The sequence below is a fragment of the Nyctereutes procyonoides genome, unplaced genomic scaffold (genome assembly GCF_905146905.1).
Source record: "Nyctereutes procyonoides isolate TBG_1078 unplaced genomic scaffold, NYPRO_anot_genome, whole genome shotgun sequence".
Classification (NCBI taxonomy): Eukaryota; Metazoa; Chordata; class Mammalia; order Carnivora; family Canidae; genus Nyctereutes; species Nyctereutes procyonoides.
The window spans coordinates 28,278,863-28,292,632 of record NW_026575047.1 but is presented as its reverse complement, the minus strand read 5'-3'; the positions used below and the strand labels follow the sequence as shown (position 1 = coordinate 28,292,632).

The 13,770-nt window shown below is 41.0% G+C and overlaps 1 protein-coding gene across 10 annotated transcripts in view; it reads left to right on the top strand.

The window, feature by feature from the left end:
* The window catches only part of LDB2 (LIM domain binding 2), a 375,855-nt gene that overhangs the window by 135,253 nt on the left and 226,832 nt on the right, over positions 1-13,770 (top strand). For all 10 annotated transcript variants that reach the window (XM_055326719.1, XM_055326720.1, XM_055326718.1 and 7 more), the window contains exon 2: positions 1,789-1,891. In XM_055326719.1, the coding sequence (XP_055182694.1) occupies positions 1,789-1,891 (103 nt within the window). The remainder of the gene's footprint in view (positions 1-1,788; positions 1,892-13,770) is intronic.

The window sequence follows — 13,770 nt, the reverse complement described above, 5'->3', positions numbered from 1 at the left end:
CAGCACCAAACAAGAAACAGGGAAGTAGTAAGGAGTGAGAGGGAAAAATACACATCAAGTACTTAGAATAATGCTTGGCATGTGGTAAGCACTCAATAAATGTTAACTATTATTCTTTTTCCATCTGTGTAGCAATTTGAAATAAAATAAACCAGGATACCCAGGCTCTCAGTTGGGGTTTCTTTCCACAGCTGCTTCTTCCACTTCCAAGCCCACTGATTTTTCTAGAAACTCTGACAGCTTCCATGACACCCAGGCTTCATGCTGCGGTCTCGGGTCTGGAGGGAGGCTGCCTGTTGGTTGCTCACTTGGCTGTCTCCTGCTAGTGGGTTTGAGCCCTTTGAGGGTAGGGACCAGCCTCTCAACCAGCTGTGTGCTCTGAGGGCCTGCACGTAATAAGTGCTCAATAAATATTTGTTTTTGAGGGAAAAAAAGGGGAGGTAGCTTGTATGTGGAGCCATGAATCGCCCCTGGGTGCTTTTATATTTACTATGTTTTACCAAGAAAAGTGTTGGCTTTCGGTGTGGTGATTGGGAGGAAGCCAGGAAAAAAAAAAAAAAAAAAAGACAGAGACCAAAAAATTCATTTGCTTGAGCTGTTGCTCTTCTGAAATGAGAACAGACAGCATCAATCTTCAGTGGTCCTTTAATTATTCTTGCCAGGACTGAAGGCTCATTCCTGACGCCTGCCAGTGACAACAACTTAATGTTGTCATAAGCAGAGCAGCTTAACGGGAAGAAGAGAGGCTTGCAGTATCTCGGCCAGGGCCAGGGCCAGGGCCGTGGGGGCCCCTGAGTGGGGAGCTGCCCTTCCCTCATCTGACAGGCAGCTGCAGAACATCTCCTCCCAAAGTCTGACACTGACCAGCAATTCTCTGGGAAAAGATTGTGCTTAAGAATTTGGGGGTGCAGGGGGCAAGATGCAGAGCACAAGGCCAGGTATGATTACCCATTTTGAATATGGCACTCAATGTAACCTTCCTAATTCACTGTTTATAGGAACCCCTGTCCCCCTCAATGATTAAGAGTGATTTTAAGTGCCTTAAATTGGGTCAATTTCAAAGTGTTTTCTGGATGAGCAAAAGGAGCTCAACCCAAGACAAACAGAGTTCACATGGATAGTTTACATTCTGCTGAACTGTTCTATTTTTAATAAGCATGTTAATAGCAAGGCAACAAGATTGCCTATAATCTTAAAACAATCCTCCAGAACAATCTATATGTGTGTGATGGGTGTTTGTGCACCGAGTACCCCAAGTATTATCTATCTTTGTATACCCATGTGGCAATACATGTTTCTCATAGGATATTTGCATAGGGTAGGGCTACCAATCACACATACCCCTTTTTGCATTAATTGTCTTAAAAATGTACTCTCCTTAACCTAGTTGCGATATGGCAGTTTCTGTTTGTAAAGTCAAATTCTTAAAAGAGCAAAGAGAAAGAGAGACCAAAAAGAAGTTGAAATGTGTTTTACATTGGATGTAAACCCTGTTGTTAAAAAAATGTCACACTGTGTTCCAGAGTCTCCCCAAATATGTCCTGGAGGATTAATTTTCATTCAGTTTGCATTAACTAATTTATTGAATTGGAATTCAGTCCCCATTTGAGGCAATTAGTTTGAGGAGTGACCACATGCTCGCCCACCCGCCTTCTAGAACACCCACACACATATATGCTAAATAACAAGCAAGTGGTGACGGGGTTTGTGTTTGTTTTTCCTTTTCTTTTCCCCTTTTGAGGTATTTTCTGTTCTTGCCTGTTAAATAAATTATCTGTCTCTTTGCAGGATAGTGACAACCTTTGGTGGGACGCATTTGCCACCGAGTTTTTTGAAGACGATGCCACATTAACCCTTTCATTTTGTTTGGAAGATGGACCAAAGCGATACAGTAAGAAAGAAGTTTATTTTTCTAATATTCCTTCTTTTTGCGCCTGTAAGAAAACCACAGGGGTCTTCGGAGAATAGCACAGGGCTGACAGCCTGACAATAACACCTCCACTCCTGACGAGGTTCTTGCTTTCGATCAAGGCATTGTCACCGGGTGGCAGCCTGAGTCGGCTGTGAGAGCTTTCCTTCGAAGCTGAGAATGTTTGGGCACCTGTCTGTTTAGAGAGCGAGGCAAATATGAACCAAGTCACCCAATGATAAGTGGGAGCTGGATTGCGGGGTTTGCATCTGTCTCTTTCCTGTGACCCTCCTTTATCCTTGACAGCTGACACTTAACACCCAATGTTCTGCTTCTGAAGGTTCCTTTAAAAAAAGAAATTCTCACAGTCACTGTATCAGCCACAGCCTCCTAATTTCTTCTTATCAATTATCTCAGGTATTTATTTGACAAGTGCTATCTTTTCTTCGGGGTGGAGGGGGCCATCGCTGCTTTGAACATACAGTTTAGGATTAGTGTTGACAGAATTATAGTTCCTTGTCTTTCTGGCAAGTGATAACTCTGTAAAGATCCTCAAATTACTGCCTGTGGCACGTTGGGTAGCAGCTGATCTGTCCTGATTAGGTTCAGCCAACTTGTCAGAGATCAGATTTGCTAGTTGTGCTATAAGACCAAGAGGCAGAGAAACATCAGCACAAAAGCAATTAATGTCTGGTTAGATCAGAAAGAGATGTGTTTTCAGAAATCAGCGTTGCACGTATGAAAGGATCTGTCAGAGAGTAAAACATCCCAAATGTCACAAACACGGAGATGATGATGGAACCAGCCACTGTATGTATGAAAAAGTCAATCCAGAGCATTGGGCAATTGATAGATAATAGGGCTCATGATAAACATGATTAAAAGCTCTGCTTGTTGCTAAATGTATTTGAAAGCCACTAGAGGGTTTTTTTAAACTTTAGAGGACTTTGGACAACTTAGTAGTATTTTGATCTATTGTATGATGAGCTGATTAATTATGCTACTATGTGCCTGGTGATGTCGCCCAAGTGGCGAACTGGGGAGAGCAGGACAACTTGAGTTTGCTGCCCAATTGGGACTCATTGCCAGGAGCAGCTCTTTAGATTTCTTTCTTGTGAGCTTTTAAGGGCATGGGACATTTCTAGTAAGTATTTTGGGCGAGGGGGGCTGCTGGTGTGCTGTTTTAGAGTGTCTTTGCATTCAACATAAAGATTCCTACTGTAAGCACTGGCACGCCCAGCTCATGGGGGTCCTGAAGAGTTAACCTGCTTTCCTGTGTGTGTGGGGTGCCTCCTAGCAGCCTCATGCCCTGGAGAGGAGGAGAGTCGGGTGCAAAAGCTGCTGTTTCAGAAGTCCCGGGAGATAAATGAACTCAGCAATCCAACAATTGCTCTCTCCCCAAAAGCCCGCCTGATCAATGGTGAATAATTCCAAACCATGCAGTCATCCATCCTCTGAGCCTTCTTATTTTCTTTTGAGGCATAAGCTCAGATAACTTCAAGTTATTATTGTTTTATGTTCCTGTGGGTTTTTGTTTTGTTTTGTCTTTTTGGCTTTTGGTTTGCGAATCCATCCGGGTCTGCTCAGAGAACTAGAATGACAGTTTTAAAGCCTGTACTAATACACAGAGTCTCGATCTTCCCCCTCTGCCCCCTCCCCCTACCCCAACACCAGGGTAAGGCACGATCGGTACCCATTTAAGATCTTACTTATACCCATGCACAGGAGTAAACGCCTGACTATAAGCCATTGTTGTCCAGGTTTCTTTGTTTCCGTGAGCCAAAATATTTCCCGAGCAGAGAAGAGAAACAAAGATGATTGACAGTTTGGAGCCGAGTCTCATCAGCTGCTTTGCTGACAGCCTGGTGATGTGCACATGCTGCTGATGTGTGGGCAAGTGACAGCTGATTGACAGCCCAGGACGGGGAGACAGGGAAGATGAAGCATGCTTAGAACGCCTGACGCACACTGTTTATGCAGCGCTCCAAGCTCTGGCACGGCCACCTTAACCCATTCGCGGTCCAGGCAGTCTGGGCCAGGCAGGGAAAACACCTGCTGGCCCTGGACTGGATGCTTCAGCTCTTCCTTGAGACCTCCTAGGGAGCTGACAGCCCTAGATTTCTGAGAAAGAAAACAAGACTTCGCTATTATATTTCTGTATGTAAAGAATTTCCCAAAATTACATTTATCTTAGGTACTGAGAAATATGCCAGATGGGGCTTATTTAGCCCTTACCAGATATTTTTTTTTTCCTTTTCTCTCTCCATGACTCTGTGTTTACAGGGTCTGTCTGGCTCTAGGATATCTTATCTCTAAGCTACAGTAAATCCCATAATATGTGTTGGCTTATTTATTTGGTGTCTGTCACCATCCTATTAGAATGTCATCTCCGTGTGAACACAAGCTTTATATTATGTATTGCTGAATTCTCAGATTAATACAGGAGCTTGTATGTAATAGATGCTCAATAAATAATTGTTGGATGAATGAATGAATGAATGATGATGAATAAAGGACAGTTGGGGAAAAGTTTATAACACCAAACAGAATGTTGGCAAAACAGTTCCTTGACCTAGATCACTAGACTTTCTAAAACAGGAAGAATGTAATCCGCAGTACTCTGCTGGCATTTTCAAATAAGCTCTAGGATATGGTCTGATCTACTTTAAGCTATTGAGGGGTGGGTGGGTTGGGGGTGGACCAGCGATATAATAATTCAGGAAATAATTATGCTTTCGGAGATAGCATACAGTTTTTTTTTTTTTTCCCAGAAAACTCCTCCGTATTGATCATGTTCCTCCCACCACTCCAGTCCTCAAGCCCTTTCCTCTCCTGATGGGGGTGGAGCTCCTTCCCCAGGTGGGATATAATTGGGCCAGATGGAGACTGCTGATGTCTTCCTGGAAGACCAGGGGTGAGGCTGGTGTCGAGAGGTGCCAGGGGGACAAGGTTACCAGGCCATGAAATTGAGCTGTGCATCCCTGCCTGGTGGAAACATCAGGAAGGTGTTTCTTCAGCAGCTGGAGAAGTGGGCAGGTCTATGAGGTAGTTTTGTCCCAGGGTGACATTGAATCTCAAGTGGAGAAGAGAGCAGGGGCAAATAATTCCCTCTTTGACAGTGGATCAGTAGTTAAAGACTGTTGGAGTTGAAAAGCATCTTTTCTGAAAATAGAAACTTGGTCTAGTGAGCCCCAGCTGGTGAGTCATTGGACCTTAGGTCGGCTGAGTCCAAAGTCCAAGCCAGGGCACCCTCCCTTCCCTACCCCCATCTCACGTCTCTATATCATCCCATTGCTAAAGGGGAAGGAATGGATTTGTCAATTCACACATTTCCTGGAACATAAGTCACAAATGATTACCAAGGCTTAGTTGACACAGAAGGCCAGGGAAGCAGAGGAATGGGATTCTTATGCCCTCTCTTCACTTACTTTATAGTGCTAAGTCCAGCATGGGATGTTGTTTCCCTTCCCCATCTTTTACAAAAATGATCATTCTCAGTTTGATCACTCACTGTGAGCCTCAAGGAAGTACTTCTAGTTCTCTGTGCCTTTTTGAGCATGTAGTAGAATTGTGTCCCATACCATCCTATCCCTCTGTGACCATCACAAGCACCCTCTGGGTGATGGGACTGGGAAGCCCCTCAGGAGACTTAGGCTGTGTCCAGGTCCACGTTGGCTGTGTTCTTGTGTAGGGAATATGTGGTTCCTAGTGCATTCATGAAATCTCTCTTAACTGGGAGAGGTGCAAGGAGAAAGTTCTAATTCTCATGACATTGGGGAGGGTGGGACATTGCACCATGTAGCATACATTTTGGGATGTTAATTCGTGCTTTGATTGGTAAACAAAACTTCCATTTCCTCATCTGCAAGATGTAATACTACCGTCACTGGCTTGGGGTGAAAAATCAAGTGAGATAATACAAAGAGCCTCAGACCACTTGAAGCATGCTGGAGGCAGCACTGATTATTACTACTGATAATAATGCACAGCCTTGGCATTCACATAGCTTCTGTGAGGGTGAGAAGCTTACCATCTGGCAGGGGCTTTTCTAGTGTGCTCAATGGGTAGAGTTTGCTGCAGAGACTCACTAGTCAGCTGGGAACCACATGACCACGCACTGATGGGCAGTTTCTACTGAAATGCAGCATTGAAGAGACTACGTCCTCCCAGGCTTTCCACAGAAACTCAGTTATTTCTGGTATGTAGGTTATGTTCAGGAGGAGGGGAATAGACAGGGGAAGGGTGATTGAGAATGTGTGGAGCTTTGCACTCAGAGGGGCTGAAGACTCCAAACACTAAACACTAAACCTGTTTAGGTTGGCGTTGCCTAGGAAATTAGGGTAAGAAGTGATATAACTACTAAAATGCCATCTCGTTTCAGGGCTCTGCCCATTGGCCTGCTTTTCAGGAATAAGGGTTCAGGTGGGGCTTTGCTTCTGAGACCTGAGCTCCAGCCCAGCTTTGTCTTTTTTTTTTTTTTTAAGATTTTATTTATTTATTCATGACAGACAGACAGACACACACACACACACACACAGAGGCAGAGACACAGGCAGAGGGAGAAGCAGGCGCCATGCAGGGAGCCTGATGTGGGACTCATCCTGGGTCTCCAGGATTACACCCGGGCTGAAGGTGGCGCTAAACTGCTGGGCCACCCGGGCTGCCCTAGCTTTGTCTTTTACTACTTGTGTGATTTGGTATGCATCACTTTCTGAGCATCAGTGGCCTCATCTGAAAAGTGAGAGCTTGTTGAAATGATGTATATAAAGTTCTCAGCAGAGTTTTTAGCACCTTGAAAATGCTACTTAGGGGATCCCTGGGTGGCTTAGTGGTTTAGCGCCTGCCTTTGGCCCAGGGCGCCATCCTGGGATCGAGTCCCGCGTCGGGCTCCCGGCATGGAGCCTGCCTCTCCCTCCTCCTGTGTCTCTGCCTCTCTCTCTCTGTCTATCATCAATGAATAAATAAATTAAAATAAATAAATTAATTTAAAAAAAGAGAAAATGCTACTTAAATAGCTATGTTTGATTGAATTCTACTGTGTGCATCAGTGACTCTAGATTGAGATCCAGGACAATTCGGATAAAATTGTCATTAAATTTTTAAAAATTAAAAAAAAATCTTTTTAGAGAGAGAGAGAGAGAGTAGAGTGCATGAGTGAGCACAAGTATAAAGAGGGTAGGATGAGAGAAAGAGAGAGAAAGAGAATCTTGAGCAGACTTCCTTCTGAGTGTGGAGCCCAGCTAGGAGCTCGATCTCACACGCCCCAGATATCATGACCTCAGCTCAAATCAAGAGTTGGACAATTAACCGACTGAGCTACCCAGGTGCCCTATCATGAATCCTTTAACTACTATTTGTAATTTTGGGTTGGTGCGCCCAGTAGTTTTCGATCATATACTTATTTCATCTTGACTTCCATATTCTGTCTGGACTAAAGATTTCTTGAAAGACTACATGTTTACACAGTCACATTAGCCAAAGACTATTGTTTTTCCTCTCTGTGGCTGCTGGGGGGACATTTCACTCAACAACAACAAAAAAGAAAACTGTTTCAGGACATATCATCCCCCATGCTATTATTTCCTTCTGTTGTCCTCAGTCATCCAGTCCCATTAGATATTGTGAAGAACTGCACATCAACCCCTCAGTGGAGCCATTTCTATACTTGCTATTTCTCCTTAACATTTGCTTCCTCACATCCCTTTTTTCCTGAAAGCTCTGATAACATTGCAATATTGACGAAGTTCTTCAATTTCGTCTTGTAATATGTGTTTTTATGTGTTGTGTATTTGGATGTGTCCCCCTAAGGTAGAGAAATTCTACGAGGCTCAAGTAGCTTCGCTATCTCTGGTTACTATTTTTCTCCTGCTTTTTATTGGTTCACCTCATCCAACTGTGTTTTTATTGTGCTTTCTATATAGGAATTCTGAAAGCATTTCTCCTCTCTCCCCACCTTTTCCTTTCTCTAATAGCATATTGCATGATTAAAAATGTATTTGTGGGAAAAATCACTCCTTGAATATATGCATAGGTGTTTTGACATGACATTTAATAACTACTGTGGCACAAACATGGCCATTTAGAAAAGTTACATGCAAAAAGTGTGCAGTGGCACATGGGAAAAAGGGATTTGCAAGGCTAGAATCTGTGCATGTGTCTTTTCTATGAAGAATGTCTCTATAGAATTCACCTGAGATCTGAAAAGGCATAGGTTTGTGTCGCTGGTGCTTAAAGACCCTGTGCTTTCTCAAGAGACAAGTGCCAGCTGGTCCTTGGGATCTTCTTCAGTAAAGTAATTTTCTTACTCTGAAAACTCCTCATTTTTCAAAAATTTGTAGAGGTAGAGATCAAAATTATGGCCTTTGGTTCCATGTAGATGCATTTAGTTCTTTGTCCCACTACAGCTATGTGATGTCAGCATGTGACAGGATGTTAGGCATGTTGCTTACACTATCTTAACCTCAATTTCTTCATATGCAGCATTAAGATTATAATAATGCCAACATCAGAGAGTACTAGTGAAGATTAAGTTTAAGTAAGATTAAATAACATGTAACTTTAGCCTAGTGCTGCCCATGGAAAATACTTATTACATGAATAAATAAATGGAATTAAAATAGAGGATAATTCCTGTTACTCATTCAGTCATTTGGCACATAGCAGGGAGAACTCGAGATTTGGGCAAGTCGTACCTGTCTTCTTCTTATATGGGAACCTTAAGAATTTAAAGATCAATTGGAAGAAAAACTTATATTAACAGAAGATGGTGATATATATATATATGTATATATATATATATTTAATTTTAAACCATTTTAAAATTTATTAATTCATGAGAGACACAGAGGGAGGCAGAGACATAGGCAGAGGGAGAAGCAGGCTCCATGCGGAGAGCCCAATGTGAGACTTGATCCCAGGGCCCCAGGATCATGACCTGAGCTGAAGGCAGACACTCAACTACTGAGCCATCCAGGGGTTCCAAGACGGCCATTTAAACAAGTACCAAACTATTACAATTATGACCTGTCCAAAAAAGGGTGAGGTTTCCATTCTCTAGTTTGCTTAGGGAACAAGGAGCTATTGAACACTTACTGAGTATCAGCCACTATGCTAGGCACCTGTGGGCTCCATATTTTGTTTACTGATGACCAGACAAAAGGAAATGGACTTTGCATTAACAAGTGTATCTTAGAGGAAAGAATGCACTTCCTGAGAGTAAGCCTTGATGGTTAGTTACTGGGTTATTGTGGTGTTTTCGTTACATACCGTTACATACTGACATAGATGTCTTTGTCTCAGATGACTCTGAAAAATGCTTTCCTTTGTATGGAGCTGCACTAAATGGTTTCTGGGCAGCTCTAGCCTGTGAAGTTGTGATTTTAGTGTGTGACCCTTTTAAATATTTTACTTATTTATTTATTTAATTTATTTAAGAGAGAGAGAGAGATAGAGAGAGCGAGCACAGGCAGAGAGCAGAGGGAGAGGAAGAAGCAGACTCTCTGCTGAGCGGGGAGCCAAATGTGGTGCTCCATCCCAGGGTCCCAGGATCATGACCTGAAGGCAGACGCTTAACTGCTAAGCCACCCAGAAGCCCAGTATGTCACCCTTTTAAATGGCAGTCTGCATTAGGCTGGCAAGACTTGGAGTACATTAAGTTAGGATGAAAGCAGACTTTCATTTGAAGTTCATTTGCACCTGTACTCATTCCTTGATTCATTCATTCAGAACTCAACAAATTTCTGCTATTTGCCAGACAGTTTTTGAAAGGAAGACAGTTCATCACAAATTTTTTCATTTACTTTTGACTTCATTCTATTTAAAACCCTTACCTTGAGTTAACATAATCAACTAAGTAGTTCAAAAAGAAAATACTCTGTGACATTAATACAAAATCTAGGACTAGCTATAAAAAAGATATGAGAGAAAGCTCATAACTGATAGATGAACGGACAACTTCTGAAATGGAAAAAAGAGACTGAATGTCTTCCTATTTGTGGTTTCAAATTGATTATATCAGAAGTTGCAAATTGGCTGTAACAATAGATTGAGCAGACATTCCATTCTCTCATGACTAATAAATACCACACTAATGGTCACACGAGATAATGGACAGAATAGTGCTTTGGATAAATTTAAAGCTCCAGACAAGTTAAAGATATAATTATCATATTTATTTATTTATTTTTAAATATTTTATTTATTTATTTATTCATGATAGATAGAGGGAGAAGCAGGCTCCTCGCGGGGAGCCTGATGTGGGACTCCATCCCTGGACCAGGATCATGCCGTGAGCCGAAGGCAGAAGCTCAACCCCTAAGCCACCCAGTCATCTCAATTATCATATTTATAATTGATCTTTAGGATTTGATGACTTTTAATTTTCCCTTTAAATGTTAAACTATTAAGAAATCTAGGATGGCTTTTGGATCTTTTCTCAGGGGTTAAAATCCATTGTCAAAAAAAAAAAAAAAATCATTGTCAAATACACAGACTTGAGCATGCCAGGCCTCTGCTTTTAAGAATTTAGTTGGGAGGTCTGAATGAGATATTAACCAGGAAGTGGACATTATATAGTTGTTTTTGAGACTCTGTGTGATTAAGATAACTGGGATCCTGGCACATGCATTTCCTGACTCCTGTTTTATGGAATACATTCCTATTCCTATGTTCTTATGGTTCTCGAACCAAGATGGTAATACACTATAGTAACAGGATGAATGTGCCATTTTTTTCATTATCACAATGGCAGGGGGTGCTAGTGGTATTTATTGTCTGGAGGCTAAGGAAAATAAATGTTTTGCCCAATAAAAAATTATTGAGAAACATCTTACTTTCTTTACTTCCAATATACTCATCATCTTAAAGATAGGGTTGCTAGATAAAATGTAAGTATACAAATGCAATTCTTGGGACATATTTATGCTACAAAATTGTTTGTTGTTCATCTAAAATTCAAAATTAACTAAGCATCCTGTGTTTTTCTTTCTTAAATCTGGGAGCCCTATTTGAAGGAACCCAGTTCATTCTCCAATATGAAATCTTGATAATTCCAGAGCAGCTAAAATGGGATGTGAGCATGATCTATCTTATGAAAAAAAATCTCTAAGAGATTTGCCTGGTCCTGTTATTCACAGTGGTCTTGCCTCTGTTTATGTTTGGCAACAGTGCTCATCAGCCCCACCTAAAAAATGAAACAGCTTAATAGAGGGTGGGAGTGCAGATTGAAGCCTGCCTAATTTAAATCCAAAGTCCACATTGCAGGCATTCCACCAGCATTTGTGCAAGTGCTGAGCACATATACATGAGTGTGATAATTGCTAATTGCTTGCCTTAAAGGAGCTTACAGTTTAATAAGGGAGAGACACATAAACAACTAACTAATGCAATAACATCAACACTGGAAGAGTAGGGGAGGCAAAGTGCCATGAGGCATTGAGAAGGGAGTGCTTCAGGCTGGCAAGGATTTCTTTCTAACCTTTTAAGACCCTTTGTTTCCTACAGCCATGACAGGAAACACCTTGCCACAACACCTTGCAAATAAAAGGCTTTCAGAAATTTTTGTGGGTTGAATGAATGATGCAGTGCTTGTTAATAGTGCAAATATTACTTAAGAGGTTTGATTATTTATTTTTTAAATATTTTATTTATTTATTTGAGGGGGAGAGAGAGAGAGAGAGAACAAGCATGAAGGCAGAGGGAGCTGGAGAAGCAGACTCCCCACTGACCTGGGGGCCCAATGGGGGGCTCAATCCCAGGGCCTGGAGATTATGATCTGAACTGAAGGTAGGCACTTAACCATCTGAACCACTCAGGTGCTCCAAGGGGTTTGGTCATTTAGACAGACACATCATTGCATATATGCTTTCCCCCCAGTTTTAATAAGTTTCCACCATCATAATCTCAAATTGTAGCAATTCCTTTTGTATTATGGAGAAACAGAAATGTCACAGAGCAATTTGGAAATATATCCACAAACAGAACCAGTATTTGAGTCTCACATTTTAAACACCAAATTAAGATCATATCTACCGAACCCACAATATCAGGAGTGATTTTTTTTTTCCTTTAGTGCTTTGGCCCATGGATTGGTAATTTCATGATTTACTTAGTCTGCTGGTCTCCTATTAAGTCCAATTGTGCCACCAGATTTCAGAGAATAAGTAATCCTCTGCAATGGTTGACTAGGTACATGAATCTTATTGAATGAATCTTAATGGATGCAATTTCAGTTGGAACACCTATTTATCTATTTAACATTTCTCAAGGACTTTCCATGTGTCATCTTTCTGTGCCCTCTCAATAAGAAGATGAATGAACAAAATCTCTTGAGCTAAAGTTCTAGTGAACTACAGTTTCTAGGACTTGACTATTTGCAGGCCTTAGCCAGATCTTTTTAAATAGATGTCATCTGCTCTTGTTTATGAACTTGTTCTTAATAATGGTCACCACTATATTACATTTAGACTCTATATCCGAATGCAATATTGGTATCGTTTTTTAATAAAGCATCGTGAAAAAACAGTGCTAAGCTGAGATGTATGCAGTATTTCCTTTGTATAATTCTGATTTTTTTAAAAAAAAGATTTTATTTATTTATTCATGAGAGATAGAGAGAGAGGCAGAGACTTAGGCAGAGGGAGAAGCAGGCTCCCTGCAGGGAATCTGATGTGGGACTCGATCCCAGGACCCCAGGATCATGACCTGAGCCAAAGGCAAATGCTCAACCACTGAGCCACCCAGGTGTCCCTATAGTTCTGATTTTTGATGTTCTTACTTGGTGGGGTGAGCTTATTTGAGGCATTGTCCCTACAAGTCAATCTATATATTCATCTTCACCTTTGTGCTATGTTTTCAGGCTGTGGATGCCCCTTATTTAGGTAAATGAGGTTAAAATACAGCATTTGTTGTAGTCGGGTTAAATTAGCATTCTTTACAATTGTATTAAGCAATGGTCAAGTGGATTTCATTAAGAAAGGCTCCATGATGAAATCACTCATCATGGTGTATTTCATTATTTATTGCTTAATCAAGGTAGTCATGTTGGAGTATCTGAATTGAGGAGTTTATGGAACTTAGTGCCTTCATGTATTTTGCTTTTATTATTCATTCCAAGAGAATCAGCTTCACACAACCATCATGATATACTTGTTTCCTTTTATGAAGTGAGTCCTTTCCTAATTGAGGCTGTCTTTAATCTACTCTTCGATGATAACTTCCCTGGTGCAACATGTAACTTTAGCTTTTCAATAAGTCAGGAGGACTTCAAATTGACAACAATGGAGGCTCATAATCATTTTGAAGATCGGTAGAAGGAGGAAGGAATGTCACTTGGGAGCATGGTAATAAAGCTACTCCCTTTTTATAAGACAAGTTCTCCATCATATCTAGAGCAAATAGAGCATTGCATTATTTTTACAAACTTTTTTGAAACTACATATATCTTACTTTGTCCTGCCTTTGAATAATCTTATTTACAATTTGATTATTTGTGTTTTACTTTTAAAAATACGTTATTTGCTATGCTAGGATAGGTTAGTTACATTGAGAACAATAAAGAAACAAAGGCAAAAGAGTCTTCCAGAATCAAATTAGGAGGCAAGCCTAGTCAGTAATGTTTGGGAGGGGTTTTCCTCAAAGATGTACGTGGTATCTCTGTGCCACTCTCACATTCCAGGTAAAAATCAATCAGTTCAGATAGTTCTCAATGAAAGAATGAATATTTGTGTCTGTGTTTCAGAATTAAGGCAAGCTTTGAAAATCATTCCAAAATTGAAGTTAGTTAAATAAAAGATACATTTGTCAATGTAAAATTTCCTCTGGAAATGTTTTGTCATGTCATATGCATGAAGGGGTACAAGTAT